Source organism: Cucurbita pepo, chromosome 11 (genome assembly GCF_057944985.1).
Source record: "Cucurbita pepo subsp. pepo isolate OVF chromosome 11, ASM5794498v1, whole genome shotgun sequence".
Classification (NCBI taxonomy): Eukaryota; Viridiplantae; Streptophyta; class Magnoliopsida; order Cucurbitales; family Cucurbitaceae; genus Cucurbita; species Cucurbita pepo.
In genome coordinates this window covers 6294770-6316202 of record NC_141808.1, presented here as the reverse complement: position 1 = coordinate 6316202, position 21433 = coordinate 6294770, and the positions used below count along the sequence as shown (strand labels likewise).

The following is a 21433-nucleotide window of genomic DNA, read 5'->3' as shown; positions in this document are numbered from 1 at the left end:
GGAGCGCAAGCCAATGTTTCCTGTTTCCTGGATGGGTACGTAAGATACAATCAAATAAGAATCTGCCTTCAAGATCAAGAGAAAACTATATTCACCCGTCTTTATGGAACTTTTGTGCGTTTAGGAGGATACCATTTGGACTGAGCAATGCGCCAACAACATTCAGAAAATGTAATATGGAGGTATTCATAGACGACTTCTCAGTTTATGGCGAATCCTTTGGCGATTTCTCATAAACATCGACCAAACCGAATTTGAGCTAATTTCATCCGACACTATTATTTATTAAACAACTTTTTTACATTGGATTTTACAATTTCAAACTTTGTCTCCGAAAGTTCCTAACCGTAGAACAATTCAAGTTGTCTCTCATCTCATCATCACGCTCACCAAGTTGTTTTTTAAGTACATTGATTTCTTCGTAACACCTTAACGAGAGCGAATTTGCTTCCTTTACTAGAATTTCTTTATTACGTAGCGATTTTTAGTTGAACAAGCAAAACCAAGATGATAACTCTTGGTTCACCAAAATTGTTCTTAAATCTCATCCAATGACTTGCAGTATATGAAGAGGAATTTGAAAATTACAGAAACATAGTTAAGATAATACATTAATTATAATGTATTGATTAAAAAATAATAATATTTATGTTTACTAATTACATTAGGGATGAATTAATATTATGGCGGCAAAGCCCAAAGGTACCTTTCAAACCCTCCACTGAGAACAAAAACCCTGTAAAGGGTCTTCGGCCAGAGCTCATTCCATTTCACTTCCAAGTAGCAAAACCAGTACCTCCAGAGCATCATGGAGGAATCCAGCTCTATCTTGTGTGATTTAGGGGCTCTCGATTCCCTCAGCGACGATGAAATTCAAGAAATTCTCAATATCTACGCCCAATTCTGTGCTGCTACCGAGGCGCTTCTCAACGGCACTGGAAATCTATCATTGCGATCGGAGTTCGTCGCTCACGTACAATCCCTCTGCAAGCACGGCCTCGAATCTCTTGTCCTCAATCACTTCCTTCGAGCCCTAGAGGTCTTTTACTTGCTTTGCAATGCGTTTCTTTTTCTTTTTAACCTAACGATTTCGCGCACCAGTTTATGACATTTGTCTTAGCCCAGCATATGGTGTTTTGGGTCTCAGGAAAATTTCGAGACAAATGGTGCTATGGAGTTTTGGGGGCATTTTGACGCTTACCAGAATATTGCACTTCTAAACACCTGCAACCCCCCACCTGTATGTTGGCACAAAGCTCTCCCATCCATTAATGACTTGTTTGAATTTGCTTACTTTTTAGTTTGTGAATTTGTCTAAACATGGCTTGGTGCTAGGTTGAGAAACTAGCCATTTTCGTGAATTAGCATATGTTAACCATTTAAAATACAGCATTCGGAAGAGGAAGTTCGAGAAGTGCTATGTAAAGCTTTAGAAGAGGTCTCCATGAAAAAGAAATGCCAGGAGGAGTTCTTGTCAATACTGGTTCATGTTTTACAGTCCTACAAATACGATGTAATGGAGAAAGGACGTCAATATGACGCTGAAACTGAAGTAGTTCGTGTCTTTGCAAAGTATCAACTACTTGTTTCCTCAGTTCTTATGGCTACACTTCCTCGGCATTTTCCTGGTACCTATATTTCACTAATTGCTCTAATTCATTACATGGACCATTCTTTATCTTTCGTACTTGATAGAATGTTTCTAATTTTTAAATGTTTTGAAGACTTTTGATGCTTACGCCTTGCAACTTGTTTCCGGGTGAGGTTCAAATTCCTTACTTTGAGTCATATTTCTTTGGATCTTTATGCCTTCACAACAACGCATGAAAGCATTGAGTGTATAAACTCGTGAAACGATCAGAAGATTATTGACAATTGTCAATTTTCCATGTTCTAAAAAATGGAAAACTCACCTTTGCATTTAATACCAATACCCCAGGAATTGGCAGTATAGTTCATTACTACTTTTACTACACGTCTGAAATAAACATTCAAGACAAAAAATAATACGATTTTATCCATTTGGGAGACTTACCATGGATTGCCAAAAACTCAGTGGGGGCATGAATTCGTTTTACTTGTAGTTGATAGATTCAACAAGATGTCTAATTCCTTTGCTTGTAAAAAGCAATTCAGGTTGAATATATTGTTAATATATTTTTCTTTGCAGTTTTCTTTCGACTTGACATAAAAAATCATACAAAAATGGGAAGACCAAATATCCCCCTCTGGCTAAAAGGTTACAAAAAAGACCTAATTGGCCGAGATATGCACAGGGTCATAATTACAATAAGTTGGAGAGAGAACACCAGATGGAGGCAAAGAGTTTAATGGACTCCCACAACCCATCAATGCTAATTGTGTTCTCTTTGAAGATTCCCTGGTTCCTCTCAAGCCAAAGTTTCTACAACGTTGCCGAAATAGCATCAAACCTCGAAATACGACTTTTATCCTTGAAGAAAGACCCCATAATAAGTTTAAAAAGAGCCTCATCTTTTCTTTTAGGCAAGCACCATCTAATCCCAAAAGTAATCAACAATCTTGCCCTTTAGGAATAGGCCCAAGAACATAAAAGAAGAGCTGACTTTGATCTTCCGATTATGTAAGAAGTCGAATTGCTATGAATGGATTCTTGAATGTATTGTTTAAAACCTTTTGACACTAGACCGGTAGTTATGGTTTAAGTTGGTATAAACAAAAGGAGCTGGTTGGTTTTTTGAAAAATGATTCATGATGCTTTGATAAATTGTTTGGTTGGGTGTTATGATGAGGAGGAAGTTTCATCTTTTGAGTTGGTTAATGGAAAGCATTATTCCGAAGTTGTAATGGATTTTTTGCCTTGTTCTAGGCTTCCAAATCTTTCACCTTAGTGTTATTGGGTTAAAAAGGAAAAAAGAAGTTGTAGAAATTGTTTGAAACTTAGCGATGGTCATTACAAGGGAAGGTTCGTGATCAATGGAGCATAATCTCGCTGGAGTTAGAAAAATCTTTTAATGTAGCTTGTTCAATAAATCTGTTTACGGTTAACAAAGTTTCGCTTTGGATTGAAAATGGGCGTATGCATATTCTTGAAGATACTGTTAAATGGATTGAATTTTGTTGTTTCTTCTCAATTCTATGTGGAGCTTGTATCCTTTGAGCATTATACTCTTTTTATTAACTCAACGAAATTTTTTTGTTTCTGGTTTAAGAAATAATTATGATGTGACATCCTCTTCTTTCATCACCTTGCAAATTTGCTTCTCTTATTGAAGATCGTTGTTCTCAAGATGTGTGCAGTTCCTCCTTTAAAATTTCAAGGCATTTGTTGTTGATGTTTGATTTCTTTTGAGTTTGCAGTTTGGGTTCATTGATTCTCGCTTGTTGATTTGGGGCTTAGTTCTGTTTTTATCCCTGGTGGTTTTCCCATTTGGTTGAAGCTTAGCTCGTCCAAAGCTTTTGGTTCTCGGACAGACTGCAGCCTTCAGTCTTGGGATTGATTTTTCCATCCTTCTCTTTACTAGTTTCTATTTGTGTTCACTCGGTGTTTTCGTGTTGGGGAAGTCTCTTTTCTGTATTTTGTTTTCTTTTTGGTTCTCTGTAGTGGTTCTTTTTGTCTTCGGTCAGTTCTATTTTTCACTCCTTTGCAGAGTTGGTATCGTTGAGCATTAGTCTTTTTTCATTTGTTCAATGAGAAATTTTCTCCCGTTAGAAAAGTATATCTATATCTGAAAGACTTGGAGAAGTTGCAAACTAATGTTGAATCAATGCATCATGCTCAACCAAATTCTGGAATCTGATAGCTACTTCAAATCTTCCAAAGAAAATCAATCACAAGGCAACTTGTCAATAACTTTCAGAACCACCCACAAGGCAACTTGGTGCAAAATCAACAGAAAAGATTCTCAAGACCTAATAGATAGATTCCATCAAACTCCCAACCTTCAAGCCATTACTACACATGATTCCTTGAAGAACCCTTCAACATTGCATGAAATTCAAACCCATTTAAAAAGCATCAGAAAACCAACACCAGCACACAGATGTTCGAATGGTGTTCCGAACAGAAAGTTAGTGGGAAAAATCAGCTGTTTGCAGAATTAATATGGGGGATTAAAAATTTCAGGAAGTGTCTTCACGATTGAGCTGTAATGTAGAGTATCTGCCTTTTCTCTACCTTGGATTTCCTCTTTGGGGTCATCCTAATCGGAGTTCTTTTTGGAAGCCAGTGCTTGAAAAGATTTGAGTAAAAGCTTGATAGCTGGAAACGTTTCACTTTATCTTGTGGAGGGCAAATGACTTTTTGCAATTTGATCTTATCTTGCATTCCATTGCATTATGTCCTTATTTCCCTTGAACTCAAACGTCAGTATGATTTTAGAAAGATTAATGAGATCTTTCTTTCGGAAAGACAGTGAGTGAGGAAAGTCGATCACTTGGTAAGATGGAAATTAGTTTCGGCAGCCTAATCTGATGGAGGTCTTGGTCTTGATGCTTTACATATTTGAAATATGGCCTGTATTTCATAATGGGGTTGGAGATTTATTTATTAACCAAATTCCTGTTGGAGAAAGGTAATTGTTAAAATGCATGGAGCCTTGGTTTTTTATTAGCATGTGGCTGGAAATAGTATCAAGAGTCTTCGTAGTCCTTGGATGAGTATTTCAAAGACTTGGAACAATGTGGAATCCTTGCGGTCTTCAATTTGGGAAATGGTATAAGGATTTCTTTTGGGCATGATTCAATGCTAAATGATTGCCATTTAAAGAATACTTCCCCATTTGTTCGCTTTATTTACACATCCTAATGAATCAGTTCCAGCTCATTGGGGTTCTTCTACATCATGGAATCTTATTTTTAGACGAATTTTAAAATATGAGGAAATCATTAATTTTCAATCTATCTTGGGCTGTCTTCTTTGAAGTCTATTGGTTTGGTTGATGATTTTCGGAAATGGTCTACGTCAAGTATGTTTTTCAGTAAAATCCTTAACTTGGTACCTGAATTCTACTTCACCTTTGGATAAGGAGGTTTATGTGGCTTTATGGAAATAAAAATGTCCCAAGGGAGTTAGCATTTTGGTGTGGATTATGCTTAATGGAAGTCTTAATATTTCCGAGGTTCTTCAATGAAAGTTGCCATCAAATTGCATTTTCCCCTCTATTTGCTCATTGTGTTTTGTGGCTGGGCACTCCATCGAACATATTTTCTTCGATTGTCCTTATTCTCGAGCTTAATGGTGCAAGGTTCTTTTGATGTTTAATCTTAAGTGGTCTTTCCCAAATTGTTTCAAGGTTGGGTCTGTTCTACCTTCCAAATGTGATGTTTTGTGGATTAATGTGGTTAAACCTTCCTTATCTGAGATTTGGTTGAAGTGGAATCATTGGATCTTTGAAAACAAACCATTGTTTATGTTTGATCGTTTTTAATAAACTCGTCTGCAGGCTTCTTCCTGGTTTTCTCTTTTTAAGCACTTTACTAGTTTTTCATTGCAAGACATAAACCTTAATTGGCATGCTTTTAATAAACCTTTGTAGTTTTTTTTTTTTTTTTTTTTCTTTTCATTTTCTTGCCTTCTTTAATCACTCATTTGTGGAGTTTGTATCCTTAAGTAATATGCTCCTATCAATGAAAAGTTCCGTTTCTTGTTAAAAAATATTAAAATTATATGTTTCCTTAATTTACAGTTTAATGTTTTTAGATTTACTCCACTGGTATTTTAAGGGAAAGCTGGAAGAGTTGAGTGTTGTCATGGCCGGAGAATTAAACGGAGATTATGAGTCCCAATGTAAAGATGATATGGATCTAGATGGAAAAGGTAGAATCTCCAGCAAGAGTGGTCAAAGGGATTTTCATGAGAGCTATCAGTTGGAGAAGTTCTCTAATATCCATCAATTAGTGAAGAATATCGGCAAAGTTGTTCTTGATCTTAGGAGTCTTGGGTTTACATCTATGGCCGAAGATGCCTATGCTTCTGCCATATTCTCACTCCTAAAGGTGAATGGGCTTCTGCCGTGTTCTCACTCATAGAATCCTTTTCATCTCTCTATGATCCATACTATTTCTCTAATATTTTTGTATATGGCACTTATTTTATACCGAGTCTTCTCCATACTTGAAATTATTCTGGGTTTCATTGTAGCTTTCTTATCTCCATGGCAGGCAAAAGTGGATTATCTTGCTGGCGATGATTACAGGAGCTCTGTTTTGGAGCCTATTAAAGAGTGGATAAGGGTAAGGCATTTCTGCATTTTGTGGTAACGTGTACTTAACTCGTAATGGTTGCTCAATGGTTTATCTATTTAGTTGTTTTTGTTTTGGGCTATCAAGTAATCGAGTCTGTTTAAGAAACTTATGGGAGAATGAACTTCCGGAGCTAAACTATTTATTAGCCATGCTGGAGGTAATCTTTCCATGAAAAAAATAAGGTGGAAGCTGGAGGATGTAGGATCTTTCTCTGTTTGCTTATTGGTAAAGTCATTCTATAACTCTTTCATGTTATTCGAAGGTGTGTTTCAAAGCTCTGGTTGTGAGACGAAATGTTTGAAGAAGGTATACATGTTAGCATGAATTCTACAAAAATGAAGTGTTAATCTGAAAGGTAGACATCAAAGAAAGCTGTCCACAGTGGCCTTTAAACCTGGTTCGTATGCAATTGACACACAGTTCTGATTGTTAATTGCTCTCACTCCCATCATTGAAAATGCAACAGACACATCTTCATGGTGAAAGCCATATTTTTTCATGTTCATGCATTATGTTGAACTGCTAACTAGGTCAGACCCAGTCAGTTTGGTTTGGATTAAACCAATAAGATCAATTAGTTTGGTTTGGTTTTTTACCCCTTAGTGGTACTGTCTTATTCACACTCCAACTAAATTCCAAGTTATTGATAAGTTAGGTTTCTTATCCCACGCTAGCAAAGACAATATGGAAAGGACATCAACCTAAAAAGGTGAAGTTCTTCTTTTGGGAAATAGCGCATAAAGCCATCAGCACAAGTGAAAATCTTCAAAAAAGAATGCCTTACATCACTCTCTCTCCAAATTGGTGTCCACTATGCAAGAAAGCAAACGAATCACAAGGTCACTTGTTTATGCAATGCACATACACTCAAAATTTCTGGACAACGGTTCTTAATATACTCGGATGACATCTCACATTTTCTAGGGAGGTAAAGGATTTTTTGGATATGGCCTTAACGTACCAACCTTTCAAGAACGCAAAAGCCCTATTATGGAAAAACCTCATCATGGCTTTCTTTTGGAATTTGTGGAAAGAAAGAAATCAGAGAATATTTGCAGAAACAACACAGACCTACACAAAACTTTTCGACAATATTGTTTACCAAGCTATATCTTGGTGTACTATGTCTAATATTTTTACTTCCTATAGTTATACCTCCCTCCTTGCAAATTGGGAAGGTCTTTTGTAAACATCATGGATTATACACCTCTGTTGTAAATTTCACTCATCAATAAAATTGTCTCTTATCAAAAAAAAAAAAAAAAAAAGAAGAAGAAGAAGAAAGAAGATAAGTTGGTTTTCTTATGAAAAAAGGAAAAGTTATTGACAAATTGATCAAAGCCGTTCCAAGAACTAAATTTGAAGATTAAGATTCTAAGATGGAGTTGATCATCATATACAGCCTAACAAGGCCAATTTCTGATTAGTCTTTATTGGAAGTTTTATTTTTTTTATTTTTTTATTGTTGTAGTGTTGGGTATTCCTTGTATAGTCCCATTTCCCCCATTTTTTTTTACATTTCATTTAGTATTTGTATTGGATTGCACTTGTCGAATTAGTGAGATATTTTTCATTTTTATATGTAAAAATTAGAACAATACCACTAGCTCTTTACATTTGTAAACTGTTTCTCAATTTTCTTGCTCGACTCTCGTCCTTCCATTGCTTTCTTCAGTCGATAAGCGTTTAAAGTTGTATCCCTGATGAATATTTTTATTTTTTATTTTTTTTTATTTTGGGTTTTTATACTACTCAGGCTGTGCCACTCCATTTTTTGCATTCCCTTCTTGCTTATCTTGGAAATTCTGCTGATAACAGCAGTCCTTTGCTTAGTCTGAAATCATCGTTGGCTCCCCATGCATCCTCATTCAACTCTGGAGTTGATACCCCTGAAGGACTTATTAGGTGGCAGTCTCGACTGGAGTATTTTGCATATGAGACTTTGCAAGACTTGAGGATTGCAAAACTTTTTGAGATAATAGTGGATTATCCCGACAGGTAATGCCTTCTATATTTTGAGGTAGTTCTCTTGCTTAGTTTCCTGTGAGTGGATATTTTGTGATTGACTTGTTGTCAAAGTTTCTCGTGTCAAATGAGATGGTGATCTCAGTAAAAAGTTATCATTTTGTTATCAACCATCTTGAGATCCTAATATGAGCATTTTCATGCCAACTCATTGTAACGTATAAAATAGAGTATACTATACTTTTGGTCTCTATGGTCTAGGTAATAGGTTGATTTCGTCCCTAGGTTTCAAAATCATGCAATCATATCCCCCTGGTCTATGAAATTATTTATTTTGGTCTTTGAATTAAGGTCTTTGTTAAATAACTAATGGAGATGCTAACGTGGCTGTAACCAGAGGACTTGATTTTCTATAGTGAAGGATGACGATGTGGTATTTTTATAACCAAAAAAAGAAAAAGAACCCTCTTCTCCCACCTCTTCCCCCTTCGATCCCTCCAACGACCATGTTGTCCCCATCTCTAACCATGAAAGTTACCGCTGTCCACCATTGTCATTGCCGGAAGCCTCTGATAGAACCCATATGTATTGAAAGATAAAAGGTAACTAAAATACAAGATAAACCAAGTGTTTGAGGTACTTGGACCTTCCGTATCTTGAGATCTCTCTCAAGCCCTAAATCACTCACCAAACAATGCTTACCCCCTTCCTCTCCAATTTCTCTATTTATAACCAAATAGTATAACGAATTCCCTAACCAATTACTGACATACCCTTAATAGCATTCCTATCATTAATTGATAGATCTCAAATGTGTTAAAAATATGAAAAGATATTGGAACTACAAGATAAACCAAGTGTCCGAGGTACTTGAAACCCCCCCTGGAGACCTCGTTCAAGCTCTAAATCACTCACCAAAATAATGCCTACCTCCTCCCTTTCCCCCTCTAATTATAACCAAATAGTACAAGAAAGTCTCTAACTATAATTACTAATATACCCTTAAAAGCCCTCATATTAGCTTCATCCAGATCTGAAACGGTGAGGAACGACCATTCCTCCCCCAATGTTCCTTGCCCATTCCAAATTTGGATTCGTTGATGTTCCACATCACCATTTAGGTCCCGACAGCAGGAGATGGGGGCGACAGTGAGTTTCGTTGAAGGAGGAATTGGAGGAGGGAGAGGTAGGATAAAAGGGGGAGGAGTTGAAGGAGGGAGAGGTGAAGGAGAATGAGTTGAAAAGCAATGTTATGATTTTTTTTATTCAATTTCAACGACACAGACAATATTGATACTTAAAGAACATTAGGGATGAAACTAAAAATGTATATGCTGCATGGAATGAACCGAAATATAAGTTTAGCTTAACTAAAATCTCAAAAAATTAAATTCAAGGACTGCATGTATGACCTCAAAGCTTCCCATCCACTTGGCATAACCAATTTGGATTGTTCAACTATATATGATTAAGGAGACACGTTACTTGGGTTATAGAACAAGCTGAGACATGCCTCTGCTTGGATGTTGCCAAGTTTAACCAACCTGGTCAAGAAATATGCTTTCATGTCATTGAGGCCGTGTGGTTCAGGTTTCCTTGGCTTAAGCAAGAACTTGACGTGACCAAGACAATAGTCATACCACATGCTCCTAGTTCGAATGGTTGAAGAAATTTCTTATTTGACTCCTTAGTCCAACCCACAATCTGTAGAATTTCAGATAGTAGTCTTGTAACTATGACAGTTACATTTGACCAGCTGATTTGTGATTTCTATCGAAATTTATTCACTCTGATTCAATTTCTGTAATCATTCTGGTAAACATCACATTAGTTCAAGTCAAAATACTCTTAGGCTTAACAATTTTTTCTATGTTGCAAGTGATCAAAACCAAAAATGGTAGTAGTCCCACAGTCTATCGTATGTTCTTTTAACATTAATACATTCTAAAAGCAGCTGCAATATTTTAAATTTTTTTATAGAAATTCTTGGATTACGTCAAACAAACCTTTGTACTTAATGCAAAGAGATTATGATTATTATTATTATTTTTTAAAATCAATCTGTAACATAAATTTCAGCTCCCCGGCAATTGAAGATTTAAAACAGTGTCTTGAATACACTGGGCAACATTCTAAGCTTGTTGAATCTTTCATCTCGGCACTACGATATCGCCTACTCACTGCTGGAGCTTCAACGAATGATATATTGCATCAATATGTTTCCACTATCAAAGCACTCCGCACAATAGACTCTGCTGGTGTTTTTCTTGAAGCAGTGGGTGAACCAATAAGGGAATACTTGAGGGGAAGGAAAGATACCATCAAATGTATTGTGACAATGCTTACTGACGGGACTGGTGGAAATTCCAATGTATCTGGAAATACTGGTGCTAGCCTTCTTGAAGAATTAAATAGAGATGAAGATGGTCAAGAAAATGTAGGTCTAGATGATGATTTTCACACTGATGACAAGCAAGCCTGGATGAACGCTTCAAGGTACGTGTATATGTAGGGTGTTGCAGGATGAACCATTTGTAAGGCGTACTCTAAGCTGATAGTAATTATTCTTCATCGTTATTGTTTTAAATGGAGTAATGGGTTCTGCTTTTTCAGATGGGAGCCTGACCCTGTAGAAGCTGATCCATTGAAGGGTGGGAGGACTAGAAGGAAGGTTGACATTCTTGGGATGCTAGTTAGCATAATTGGTTCAAAAGACCAACTAGTTAATGAATATCGTGTCATGCTGGCAGAAAAACTTCTAAATAAGTCTGATTATGACATTGACTCGGAGATACGAACACTAGAGCTACTCAAGGTGTGATTTTTTCACCCTTCTAAACCACAATTAGCATATCACAAGAATAAGAAATAGGGAATTTTTCTGTTTTTTCTTGTGTTTAAATTGTTTGTCTTATTATACCCTTGTCATTTTTCAGATTCATTTTGGAGAAAGTAGCATGCAGAAGTGTGAAATTATGCTCAATGATCTAATTGATTCCAAGAGGACTAACTCTAATATTAAAGCAACAATAAAAGTGCCATCACAAACAGGTATGTCGAAAAATGCCCGTGGTCTTTTTGAAATGACTCCCATCTGCTTATCTTACCTTAGCTATGTCGTAAGTAACAGGAAGAGAGAGACTTCAAGCTGTTGGGTTGGGAAAATTGGTATTTTAGGTAATGCAGCCTCTAGTAGGAAATTTAGTTCTTAATAATTACTTGCAACAGGGAGTGGGAGGCTGCGGTTGATATTTGACATTTGCAACGTGTCAGGTGAGAAAAGGAGCTCTCTAGCTCACACGGGTGAGGAGAGAGTCGAGAGAATTGGTTTAGCAGGAGGGAATCATAATTATAAAAAAGGATTGGGGAAGAACTTCGGAAAGTTCTACAAGTTTAATAAGAACTCCCGTATTCTTCAAATGAATCAACAAAAATCTTCATATTTCTCTCTAAAATCTACTAAAAGATAGCCAGAACAACATGCCCTCATACAATTTAAGCTTTCCGATCAAGAGAGTGGTTTCACAAAAATTGTTACAAATAGAGTGTTTTAGTTAGGTTGACTACTTGAGTCGGTTTAAGCAAGAGAGGGACTTGGGAGAGAGCTATTGCTGCAGAAGGTGGGTATAAGAACTTCGGGAGAGGGAGAGAATAGAGACGAAAATATGAGGTGCGATTAAGGTGTGAGAGATCAGATTGAGTGGTAAGGAACTGTGATAGAGACATGAGACACTGAAATTTGAGAGAGAGATTTAGACGAAAGAAAATTAGGCTAGGAAATCAAGTGTAAGCATGGACTGGGGCTGGGTGGGTAGAAAACTGTACAGCTCATTGAGTGGATGTTCCACTGGTGTGGGTTAGGCTGAACAATGGCGTGAAGGGCTGGGCTGCTGAGTACGTATAGGATACTTCAGTTAGCTTGATTTTTAAATTCAGCTTATGTACCAATAAATCGAAATCAACCGATTCAATAGATTTTAGAATGGAAAAATCTGAAAGTTCGGTTGTCTTGCTCCCCCTAAACTTTTTTTGCAATAAGGATTATGTCTAATTTCCATCTTCCATGAATTAATAAGGTAGATTGATATTTGAAATCATAGTTATGAAAGTATCCACTTCATATGGCCTGATAAATCATTGCCTAAGACTATGAGATGTGAACTATCTAATTAAGTAGAAGAAACATGTACTATAGTTGTGTAGTGAGGAAACCAAAGAAAGATCGTTCTAAATAATCCAGAAGGTAAACTGGTGCTATTTCCATCTCTTTCTCCCTCCTTCTTGCCCCTTTGCCCACTGAACTAAATATAGAAATGTCGTTCTGAAAATAGTGCTTCTCGTACACACCAATTTTCCCAACCTGACAGCTCAATGTCTCTTGACACCTGTTTCTTACGCATACATAAGCTCATCATATTGTTTAGCACTCTTGCTACTCTACCGGAAGTATCATGTTATACTCTGAAAGTACTGACTAATTTCTTTTTTCATGTATGTTCATCTAGTTGATCTCAAGGAGAGCACGATTTCAATGAATGACTTTGATGCAACTATCTTGTCTTCAAATTTCTGGCCTCCAATTCAGGTGAGAAAATATTTTCGTGTAAAAATGTGGTGGTATTTATGCAGAACATTCACACTTCGCTGCCCTATATTGAATGATGATGCATTAGTTGTCTTAGCATTGAAAGATCCATTGGAATGAAACATTTCATATATATGTGTATACAGACCTTCCTTATACTTCGGCATGCTTGTTTCTTGATTTTCCTTGGGCATTGAAGGTCTCTACGCAGAAGTGAACTATTCTGGGGGAGAAAAAGAACTCTTTATTTGTCAGCACTTGTTCTTAGAAGTAGATTTCAGATGTTTCAATTTCTTTGGGGAACCTTCTAACCACGGTGAATTTTAGGATGAAAACATCAACCTACCTGCTTCAGTGGATCATCTGCTTACAGATTATGCTCAGAGGTTTCATGAAATTAAGACACCTCGTAAGCTACAGTGGAAGAGAAATCTTGGTACAGTAAAGGTCAGTTAACGGACCTCATCATCTACTATTAGTATGAATGTGCAAACTGTTGTGCTCGGAATTGAAACTCATGACAATATTTTTCTTTTTACCTTGAATACTCTTATGGTTCATCTGTTGTAGTTGGAGTTGCAATTTGATGATAGAGAAGTGCAGTTCACTGTAGCTCCCGTTCATGCAGTGATTATTATGCAATTCCAACATCAAAAAAGGTAGAAATCTTTTACACTTGGCCCAACTAGTTATGCTTAGTGTATGACACAACTATATGTGGCTTAATATAAATTTTTTTTTTTTTTACAGTTGGAGTGCTAACAGTCTTGCAGCTGCAATTGGTTTGCCAGTAGATGTACTTTCTCGGCGGATAAACTTCTGGGTTAATAAGGTGTTCTTGAGATTCTTTGCAGTGAAAAGTTAAATAAAGGAAAGCACCAAGAAAGAAAAATTTACTTAAAATTTAGCCGCTCCCTAAACTAATACAAAAATCCTGCCCAGTTAGTATTTGATTTCAAGGGGCTGAAGTCACTGTTTACAGAAATCTGATGGGAACCAAATAAAAAAAAAAAAATCTAACTCACACTTTTCTATCCTACCCTTTCCATATCTTTGAACACTCTGTTACTTTTCAAACAAAGCCTCCATAGTTTTATTCCTTTAAGTTAATGGAACAACCAAGCTTTAATCAATTGAATTTAAACAAAGAGGCCTACAAAAACGTTAGCCTAGAAAAGGAGCCACATAAATATGAGACCTAACAATTTGAATTCAGGGACCCTATGTTTCTTACCTTTATCTGATGGAGAGTTGCCAATATTTCACCAAGGGCTACAGCCAATTCCACCCTTCTTTTCATCACTTTTCTTTTCCCTAAATGCTACATACCATGTTACTTGCTATAGTACCGGATTGATGAGTTCTGTATTGCACTGAAAGAGACTCACATGGATAGCTTTCCCAGTTTGCAAAACTAACTAACTATGTCATATGCTGTTTTTATTGAAGGGAATTCTCACGGAGTCCCGTGCTGCAGATTCCACCGACCATGTATATGTCCTCGTAGAAAATATGATTGACACAAGTAAAAATGTTTCAAATAACGGCAATAATGAGGACCTCATGGTTGGCGAGGATGAGGGAGAGGGTTCTGTTGCTTCTGTTGAGGACCAAATACGTAAAGAAATGACTATCTACGAGGTAAGTAATCTGAATGCCTGATTGTAACATATATTGGCCTATTTTCTTTGGGTAGTTCCTTTCTAGTTCCATACAAATTGAGTATCTTGATTTAGAAGCAGCTTCCTCTCTCAATTGGAGTCTGTTAACAAATGCTATTCTTCTCTTCTTTTTGTTTGGTCACTTTGTTAATAGAAATTCATCTTGGGGATGCTCACAAATTTTGGAAGTATGGCTTTAGATCGAATTCACAATACTCTTAAGGTAAGAATAGTTGTAACATTATGTGGATAATTGGATGTGAAGAATATAGAAGGCTAACAAAATTAGAACATTTGTGCAGATGTTTTGTGTAGCGGATCCTTCTTATGACAAGTCAATCCAACAGCTACAAAGCTTTCTATCTGGCCTTGTTTCTGAAGAGAAATTAGAACTCAGAGATGGAATGTACCTGCTCAAGAAATAAACTGCTCCCCACAATCAAATTCTGGCACACGCATTACATCAGGGAAAATATATATGATTTAGTTCCTATGTACTATTTTTTTCAATTAATGTTCTAAAAGTTCTCTAATTTTTCCCATAGATATCGGAGATTAGGTTGAATATTTAGGGATTATTATGAACAGCCTAAAATAATTTTAAATCAACCTGTCTAAAGAACGAACATGGTAACATTACTGGCAAAAATTGTGTATCTTAGAATGGTTTTGTAGATCAAGAAATCTATTTAGAGTGAGATTCTTTAGGGTAGTCCGTAGGTGTTTGTGTGTGTAAGATCCTCTATCAACTTAATTATGATGAGAAATCTCTTACGAGTTATTGTGAAGATTTAAAGAACACATATATTATTGTAATGTTTTGTTACTTGTTAGTGATGATATATTATTTCTTCTTTTGTTTCATATAACAATTTATCATCTCCTACCTGTTCTTTCATTGCATCACTAAAGTCTTTATCTATTCCGAAAATGTGATTCGTGAAGGTCAGTTTGTATCCAGGTTGTTGTCTGTTCTTTCATTGATTGTAAATGGGTTAAGTTAAAGTCAATTGTGATGTATACGTAGCTTGATTGAAAGGTCGTCTTGTTGCTAATGGTTACACGTAAATTTATGGAATTGAGTATTCTGATACTTTTTCTCCGGTTACTGAATTGACTTTTGTGAGTTTGCTGCTCAATGAGAAAATGGAAAGGGATGTCGCCTTCGCAAATCCTTGTATGGATTATAGAGTCCATAAGCTTTGTTTAGAAAACTCAATAAGGTGGTTGAAAACTTTGGCATGAAGAAAAGCGAAGTCGGGTGTCTTCATGTTAGTATATGATTGGACCACGAAATATTTAATTTATTTTTATAAATTCGTTAATTGAGAAGCTTAATATTTCACAGGATAATCATATACAACTCGATCTTAAACTCGATCTTAATATTGAGTAAGTTCTGAACTTCTACTTGTGAGAGTTTGTCCTTTGATTTGTTTGAGTGAGAATGACTTCTTTAAATCATGATAATCTAATACTAACTATGAAAGGTTGTATATCTCATCATTGTGGTAGGAACACTATTGGTTCAATCACTAATCCATCATAGAACTTGTAAGGGATGACTTCATAGCTAATGTCATCGTATAGACCCTTGCCCCTATAAGATGAGTTCACAATTGGGAGTGAGCTGACAAATCCGTTATATTGAAACTTGTTGAAACTACTGATCACAAGTCATGAGACAAGATTTGACATCTGCCATCATCTACTATTTCAAGTCTTTGAACTTGTAACTAGCCCTTATGTCCCTTGTGATTAAGCCAAAATATCCCTTAGATACATAAATGGTCACAAGATATTCCTAATGTTAAAACATCATCACTAACCCAACTGGGTCAAACTCGCCGGTGAGAGCCTAATTATCAAGAAATCTAATTAGCCCATTTAGAGCATGAGTCCATTATCTAGAAGTTTCTAGATATCTAGATATTATAGAAATATTCTAGAAGAAACAAATGTATGGTCCACATTGTCTAGCCTCTACTATAAATCTTTTTTAACCTATCAAATTTATATCCTAAAGAGTGTTTCATAGTTTCTTCTTGATTGTTTTTAATAAAAAATGTAAGTGTTTCCAACCAACCAACAAACAAAAAAAAAAAAAGAAAAGAAAGTTGCACTCAATAATTTGATATCCGAGCAAGGGTGTGATAGGTTATATGATCTCTTGAAATCCTTAGTATGCTATGTGGTTGCGACTCTACCTAATCTTCCATATCATAAACAACTTCTTGAGATTATTAGTGAGTGAGTTTATTTGTGATGAGTAGTTTGTGACTTTGTAAGTTCTATGTCGATAAAGCTTGTTTGATATTATTGAGGTACTGCAAACACGATTTGTAATATCCAAGGTATCAAAAGAAACTCAACAACAACAATCATATCATTGGGCAACAAGCATGATGTCCTATCTAAAAGGACATGACCTTTGGGTGTCAATGGAAGTGAAACTACACCACTAGAGTAGGATGATTGACATCTTACACAAATAGAGAATCAAAGCAGACAAAACAACGTTTGCCTTGAAGACCACAATTGAAGGAGACGTTGGAACACATTTGGGATGACAAGAAGTCGAAAGAAGCATGAGACACGCTCGTGATATTTTTCTCAAAGAAGAACAATACGAGATTACAACTTTTGGAGAATGAGTTGTTATCAATCGCATAATGCGACATAACGATTGTATGTTGTATGATGACATGTACCCGTGACTTCGCACGTGTCATATGCTCGTATATTCGAACGGTTATGAAATTATATGTGTACGTTATAATATGTGAATGTTATGTTGCATGTGATGAAATGATATGTTTACGATATGATATGTTAAGATAGAATATGTTTGAAGATGTTGCCCGTGATATGATATGTGAATATGATGATATATGATATGGTATGTGCATTATATGATTTGATATGTTAGAACATATGTTAACCAATCAAATATATATAATATAAAAAATAAAAATAAAAACAAAAAAAATAAAAACGGTCGTTGGCAGGACCGAAAACTTCGGTGAACATCGGAGTTTTCGTTCGCACACGACCCACAAAGAGCGCACAATGTCGGAGCCACCACGAAAACCAAACCCGACCTTCAGCCACCTCCAAAGACACCAGCAAGAAAGAAAAATAGTGAGAAAAAACGAGAAAGACAGTGAGAAAACCGACGAAGCTCCGGCGAAGCCAAACGCTACGAAATCGACGTCGAAACCTCTTTTACGCAACGAAAATAATCCTAGAGACCTCTACACACACCAGTGGTAGATTTCGACGTTGCTTACACGTCGTACAATGTCGGGTAATGATATGAATCGAACAACTGATCACGTGCATGTACCCGAAGGACCGATTACAAGAAGCAAGGTTAAGAAGATTCAAGAGGCCTATACATTGCATCTTCAAAAGCTAGCTAGTGTACCGGTTGAAACAAAGACTTTTGAGCCCAAAAATCTTTATAGCATTAGCATATCAAATCAAGAAGATAATGGAGTGGCTGATATTGGAAAGTAATTAGAAGACTTGCCTTTAGTAGTTGAATTACCAATTAAGGAAATTATTAATGCCTTATTTTCTTCAATTTATATTTAATAGCATTTATTAAAAGTTTGTATGAATTGCCTTATATTCTTCAATTTGTATTTAATAGCATTTATTAGCATTTATTAGTGATTGGTGGCTGAACCATATTATGTTAGGGTTACCTTTTAGACCTATTTAAAGGCATGTAATACTCATGTTTGAGAGATTTTCGTTGAATACAGAAAAAACCTTTGTGTTTTCTTGATACCCTTTTGGTGTTATTCTTTTTCAAATCTTGCTTTAGGTTTGATGTTTAAACCGATTCATTGAATTAGTTTTGATCAAGCTAATTCTGGAGTGAATTGTCTTGGTATCTAAGAGTGACCATCATAGATTCCAAGTTCGATCTAAGAGTCATTCATCTTCTAACCAGCTCTTGGTTGAAATCAATTCGTTAAGTTAGCTTTCTCTGTGAGCGTTTTGCAAGGATTCTAGAAGGACCTCTAGCTTTGCAAATTCCAGCATTGTAGGCGCTTATCATTTGGTATCAGAGCATTTGGTCGACGTTCTTTGGCCGCTCTAGAGGTGAAATATCTTTACTGTTAGTTTTTTTTTCTCCTTTTTGTCTCTCTCAGATTATCGAAAAAAAAAAAAAAAAAAAAAAAAAAAAAAACCAGACTTTACATTCTTGACCTAGTACCAAAAGCCCACCTTTGAGTGTTATACACGAGCGTCCCTGAGTAAAATTTTTGTGAGAAGTGTTGAGAGGCCCCTTGATAACAATGTCACATAATGGAGAAGCAGTACCACCAGTTCCAGATCTTAATACAACCATTCTTCAAGCAATTCAAGGTATGATGGAAATGATGATGGAAGATAGACAAGAAAGAAGGGCGCAACAACAAAGACAAGAACGAACGATTACAAGAAGCAAGGTTAAGAAGATTCAAGAGGCCTATACATTGCATCTTCAAAAGCTAGCTAGTGTACCGGTTGAAACAAAGACTTTTGAGCCCAAAAATCTTTATAGCATTAGCATATCAAATCAAGAAGATAATGGAGTGGCTGATATTGGAAAGTAATTAGAAGACTTGCCTTTGGTAGTTGAATTACCAATTAAGGAAATTATTAATGCCTCATTTTCTTCAATTTATATTTAATAGCATTTATTAAAAGTTTGTATGAATTGCCTTATATTCTTCAATTTGTATTTAATAGCATTTATTAGCATTTATTAGTGATTGGTGGCTGAACCATATTATGTTAGGGTTACCTTTTAGACCTATTTAAAGGCATGTAATACTCATGTTTGAGGGATTTTGGTTGAATACAGAAAAAACCTTTGTGTTTTCTTGATACCCTTTTGGTGTTATTCTTTTTCAAATCTTGCTTTAGGTTTGATGTTTAAACCGATTCATTGAATTAGTTTTGATCAAGCTAATTCTAGAGTGAATTGTCTTGGTATCCTAGTGACCATCATAGATTTCAAATTCGATCTAAGAGTCATTCATCTTCTAACCAGCTCTTGGTTGGAATCAATCCGTTAAGTTAGCTTTCTCTGTGAGCGTTTTGCAAGGATTCTAGAAGGACCTCTAGCTTTGCAAATTCCAGCATTGTAGGCGCTTATCATTCTGTATCCAAATGATAAGCGCCTACAATGCTGGAATTTGCAAAGCTAGAGGTCCTTCTAGAATCCTTGCAAAACGCTCACAGAGAAAGCTAACTTAACGAATTGATTTCAACCAAGAGCTGGTTAGAAGATGAATGACTCTTAGATCGAACTTGGAATCTATGATGGTCACTCTTAGATACCAAGACAATTCACTCCAGAATTAGCTTGATCAAAACTAATTCAATGAATCGGTTTAAACATCAAACCTAAAGCAAGATTTGAAAAAGAATAACACCAAAAGGGTATCAAGAAAACACAAAGGTTTTTTCTGTATTCAACGAAAATCTCTCAAACATGAGTATTACATGCCTTTAAATAGGTCTAAAAGGTAACCCTAACATAATATGGTTCAGCCACCAATCACTAATAAATGCTAATAAATGCTATTAAATACAAATTGAAGAATATAAGGCAATTCATACAAACTTTTAATAAATGCTATTAAATATAAATTGAAGAAAATAAGGCATTAATAATTTCCTTAATTGGTAATTCAACTACTAAAGGCAAGTCTTCTAATTACTTTCCAATATCAGCCACTCCATTATCTTCTTGATTTGATATGCTAATGCTATAAAGATTTTTGGGCTCAAAAGTCTTTGTTTCAACCGGTACACTAGCTAGCTTTTGAAGATGCAATGTATAGGCCTCTTGAATCTTCTTAACCTTGCTTCTTGTAATCGGTCCTTCGGGTACATGCACGTGATCAGTTGTTCGATTCATATCAGGTAAGGGAGACAGAACGTCGGATTTTCGAACCCTCTCAGATCCGAGAGTGTGAGGACCTTACGAACCAAACAAACACCATAAACGGGATTAAGGGGAGGAGACACGGAAATGTAGGAAAAATGAGAAAAAAGGACGTCGGAACGACGTTACCGAGGAGAGAGAGAGGTCGCCAAAAAATTTCGTGTAACTGAGCGAAAAAGACGAAGTCCGACCCGAGGGCCGGACTCCCGCGAACCGAACCGAGTCCAACCCACTCTAGTCCAAACCTCGACTGACGACACCCTCGCGGCCCAATTGCCTCAGCCCAAACCAGAAAGCCCAATTACGGCCTAACCCATCAGCCGCGACCCGAGACCAAAAACCCAGTCGACCTGAGACCCGCAAGCCCAATCCAATACCCGACGCTCACAGCCCAGCCCACCTGCAGACGTTTGCTTTCAGTCTAGGCCAGATCCATTACTCGCGGTCAACCCAGACTCGCGACTGCAACCGAAAATCCACGCGCTCGACCCGACAACCCGTGCCTCGTCATGAGACCGCTGCACACGCGTTGCCCTCTGGTTGTGCCACATGGCACGTCTGCAACGCGACACCCCTCGGCTCTGGCAGCTTAATTGGCTCGGCGACTTATTTGGCTTAGGAAACATATTTTTGACCTGTTTGTCACTGTTTCGACCCTCCCGGACTTAGTTTCAACCCCGTTTAAGGTAAAATATATCATTTTAAGGTATTTCACAAATTCAAGTTGAAAATTAATTATGTTTGTGAAATACTAACGAAGGTGTCGAATGATCCAATAGGAACCAACCACCAACAGAAGCGTAGGACGTATACGAGGAGCTAGGAGCTTACGTTTATATTTTAGGGAGTACTTCGGCTAACGCCTACCAAGTAAGTGGCTCACCCGTCGTAGGTTACGCGTTGTTTGTTGTATGTTGGCACGTGTCCGTGGATTCGCACGTGTCATTAAATTGTATTTTAGACTGTTCTGCTTAAGTACGTAATCTTGTGAACGTGAATGTATGTTGTTCAGTATGACGTGATATGTAGTGCTTATGACGTTTATGA

The 21433-nt window shown here is 36.6% G+C and overlaps 1 protein-coding gene across 1 annotated transcript; it reads left to right on the top strand.

The window, feature by feature from the left end:
- Positions 1–693: 693 nt before the first annotated feature.
- LOC111783998 (anaphase-promoting complex subunit 2) lies at positions 694–15262 on the top strand. Its single transcript, XM_023664820.2, has 16 exons — positions 694–1039; positions 1148–1240; positions 1391–1628; positions 5681–5976; positions 6142–6213; positions 7982–8223; positions 10270–10686; positions 10804–11005; positions 11127–11241; positions 12696–12775; positions 13103–13222; positions 13346–13434; positions 13526–13607; positions 14225–14416; positions 14591–14659; positions 14739–15262. The coding sequence occupies exons 1-16, from the start codon at positions 809–811 to the stop codon at positions 14859–14861; spliced, it is 2661 nt and encodes an 886-aa protein (XP_023520588.1). The 5' UTR covers positions 694–808; the 3' UTR covers positions 14862–15262.
- Positions 15263–21433: the final 6171 nt, after the last annotated feature.